The sequence below is a fragment of the Telopea speciosissima genome, chromosome 8, assembly GCF_018873765.1.
Source record: "Telopea speciosissima isolate NSW1024214 ecotype Mountain lineage chromosome 8, Tspe_v1, whole genome shotgun sequence".
In the NCBI taxonomy this organism is placed as follows: Eukaryota; Viridiplantae; Streptophyta; class Magnoliopsida; order Proteales; family Proteaceae; genus Telopea; species Telopea speciosissima.
The window spans coordinates 11,240,693-11,243,703 of record NC_057923.1 but is presented as its reverse complement, the minus strand read 5'-3'; the positions used below and the strand labels follow the sequence as shown (position 1 = coordinate 11,243,703).

The window sequence follows — 3,011 nt, the reverse complement described above, 5'->3', positions numbered from 1 at the left end:
CAAAAAAGGAGAAATGGTAGTGTGGCCTATGCCAACACATCTATGAGTTTATCTCTCTCTCCCTATATGAAAAGACACTACTGCCCTTTGGTTTTGAGAAGGAGAGATAGACACATGAGGGTTGGTGTAGAGGCCACACTTCAGGACAAAAAAAACAAATAAAAAAAATATATGGTCGATGAAAGCGCGGGGAGGCTCACAAGTGCGAATATTTATCCTCTCCTGTTACAGCACGGTGTTGTAACGCATTGTGCGGCAGCTACAGAGGCTATGTGCACCATGTGGGGCCCGCTGTGCCACATGACCTCTGCAGCATCGCGCGATGCGTTACATCACCGTGCTGGAGAGGATAACGATTCTCACGAGTGCTCACACTTTGGTCAGCTGAGGAGACTTGAGAAAAAAACATTTCAACATTCTGAGAAGCCGCCTTCCATACATTAAAATTGGCGTGGAGCGTGGTCAGTGAAGCGATGGAGGGGCCGTCGTGCAATATTACATAATTTAGTATTTTGAGTGTTGTGCGAAGAATTCTGCCGGAGATATTCTCCAAGAACACAACTATTAGACTAGTTCTGAACTAGTGAAATTGGGAAAACGGAAGTAGACACTGTGAAGCAATGGAATTTCTTTATTGATTATTGAATTGCCTTACATGAACGTCTGGGCTCCTTATTTATAATGGTTGGGGGATCTAAGGCCATCCTTCCTCTTTGGATGTTTCCTTTTTTGGGAGCATGGATTTTGGAAACTCCCACTCTAACCACCATCTTCCTTAGATCTCGGGATCTCATGATTCTTGAAGCACGTGGGACCTCTACTTGGAGGTTACTTAACTGTCTGAGTGGGCCTGCCCCCGTAACCGTTAGGAGCGTGGTTCTTCTTAGGCACGCTTCTGAATTGATCTTGCTTGGGGTCCAACATTGGCCATGTGTTGGATTAAGAGTGGTGCACAGAATGTGGTGTATCAGAGTGTATTGAGGTTTATATTTCTCAATTCCTCCTCACGTCGCCTCATATCTTTCCAAAGTCATTGAAGGAAAGGAGGCGCCGTAGGCGCCGTGAAGAAGAACCACTCACTCTCTCCCTCTTTCTCTCTCTCTCTGTGGCTTATCCCTGAAAAGATGATTCCCTCCTCTTCCTCCATAGCTTACTTTTCTTTCGACATCCTCTATAAAACCCTAACCACTTCTCTTCCTCATACACCAACTTTTTTTTTTCTTTTTTTTTTTTTGTTTCTGGGTTTTGGTTTTTTTTGTTGATTTGCTATAGACAGTAGTTTGCTTTCTTTCTTTCTTTCTTTGGCATTCTCTTTAAGAAAACAAGAAAAGATGAAGAAGAGTTGCAGTACTTCATCATCCAAACTTGATCGAAAGATAATTGAAAGAAACAGAAGAATGCAAATGAAAGGCCTTTCCTTCAAGCTTGCTTCTCTCATCCCTAGCAACTATAACTCCACTAAGGTTCTTCTTCTTCTTCTTCTTCTTCTTCTTCTCTCTCTCTCTCTCTCTCTCTCTCTCTCTCTCTCTCTCTCTCTCTCTCTCTCTCTCTCTCTTTCTCTCCTATTTCTAACCAAATATAATTTTATGTGAACTAATTTAAGTTCTTTTTAATTCCAGGAAATATCATCACAGCAAGATCGATTGGACCACGCAGCAAGTTATATAAAGGAACTTAGACAAAGAGTAGAAAATCTCAAAGAAAGGAAGAAGGAAGCTATGGAAATCTGTGGGATCAATAATGAAATGAGGAGAGACACAATGACAATTGGGTCAAATTTGGTGCCAGTACTTGAACTGAGGGATATGGGTAATAGCTTAAAGATCACTTTAATCGCTGGATTCAATAACAATTTTATGTTTAGTGAAGTTATTAGTATTCTTACAGAAGAAGGAGCAGAAGTTATCAATGCTAGCTTCTCTGTTGTGGGTGAAAAGGTTTTCCACACTATCCACTCTCAGGTAATTAATTAATTAATTACTACATAATTTAATTGCTTTTTCTTAGTTAGTTAACTTTATTCTAAGATTAATTGATGGGCTTGGTTTAATCTTTGAAGGCTACTAGCTCAAGAGTAGGAGTGGACATTACAAGCTTATGTCAGAGACTGAAGGAGTTGTTCTTTAGTTCTTTGGATGCTTCTAGTGTTATGTGCAAATCTTTAAGTAGTTGTATACTTGTATTGCATTGTAATGACTCTCTCTCTCTCTCTCTCTCACTCTCTCTCTTCATGACTGTAATACTCTTGTGGATAATAAGAATGGAGTGGTTTACAAAATTTAATCATCTGTAGTGTGTTATTTTACATTTTTTCCCCTTGTGATAACAGTAAGAGGAAGAAGAAGAAGAAGGAAACTCTAATAACTCTCCCTCCACTTGAATTAAATTGATCTCAAGCATGCAGCTTTCAAGCATTGTGCCTTGATGGATCAACATAACACAGCATAAAAAAAAAAACTTAGAACTGCTTGATTCAAGCCAAAAAGAAGGGGGGGGGGGGAAAACCAATAATATATTGTTCCCATTGGTTAGGTCTTGAACCAGGTAAAACAAAGAATGATTATTCTCTCATGGTGTATCAGCCAATCCTAAGGAGATTGTAAATGAAATGTCTAGGGTCAGCCATATAGAGGAACCCCAAACTGAGTTAGACTTCATGTATTGGATCTGAGAATTCTCAGCCTGTTTTCATTGATAGGAAAGATGTATAAATACATGAGGTTGGGTAATCCTAGAGATCGGATTCCCTACATGAAATAATAGAAAGTCCTAAGATTGTATACTTGTGATAATAGGCAAGTAGGAGATTGAGTCCTAAGATTGTGTACATGTGATAATAGGAAAGTGAGATTGAATCCTAAGCAAATCAGTCACATATAGAGTTTCAATTTAAGTGAAACTCTATATATGTCAATACACGCTTTCAAGGTGGAGAATCGAGGCAGCGAATCTTCAGCTTGTCCCATAAAAACTGAAACTGAGTAGTGGATAGTGGCTTGGTCAAAGCATCT

At 39.5% G+C, this 3,011-nt stretch overlaps 1 protein-coding gene across 1 annotated transcript; it reads left to right on the top strand.

The window, feature by feature from the left end:
- The first annotated feature begins 1,331 nt into the window (after positions 1-1,331).
- On the top strand, positions 1,332-2,127 carry LOC122672020 (transcription factor bHLH162-like). Its single transcript, XM_043869529.1, has 3 exons — positions 1,332-1,463; positions 1,620-1,961; positions 2,068-2,127. The coding sequence occupies exons 1-3, from the start codon at positions 1,332-1,334 to the stop codon at positions 2,125-2,127; spliced, it is 534 nt and encodes a 177-aa protein (XP_043725464.1).
- The last annotated feature ends 884 nt before the right edge of the window (positions 2,128-3,011 follow it).

Excerpts from the sequence above, each read along its gene's own strand:
- LOC122672020 (XM_043869529.1), top strand. The coding sequence starts at position 1,332 with ATGAAGAAGAGTTGCAGTACTTCATCATCCAAACTTGATCGAAAGATA. Across the intron at positions 1,464-1,619 it reads GCAACTATAACTCCACTAAG|GAAATATCATCACAGCAAGA; the intron begins GTTCTTCTTCTT and ends TTTTAATTCCAG. Across the intron at positions 1,962-2,067 it reads TCCACACTATCCACTCTCAG|CTCAAGAGTAGGAGTGGACA; the intron begins GTAATTAATTAA and ends GAAGGCTACTAG.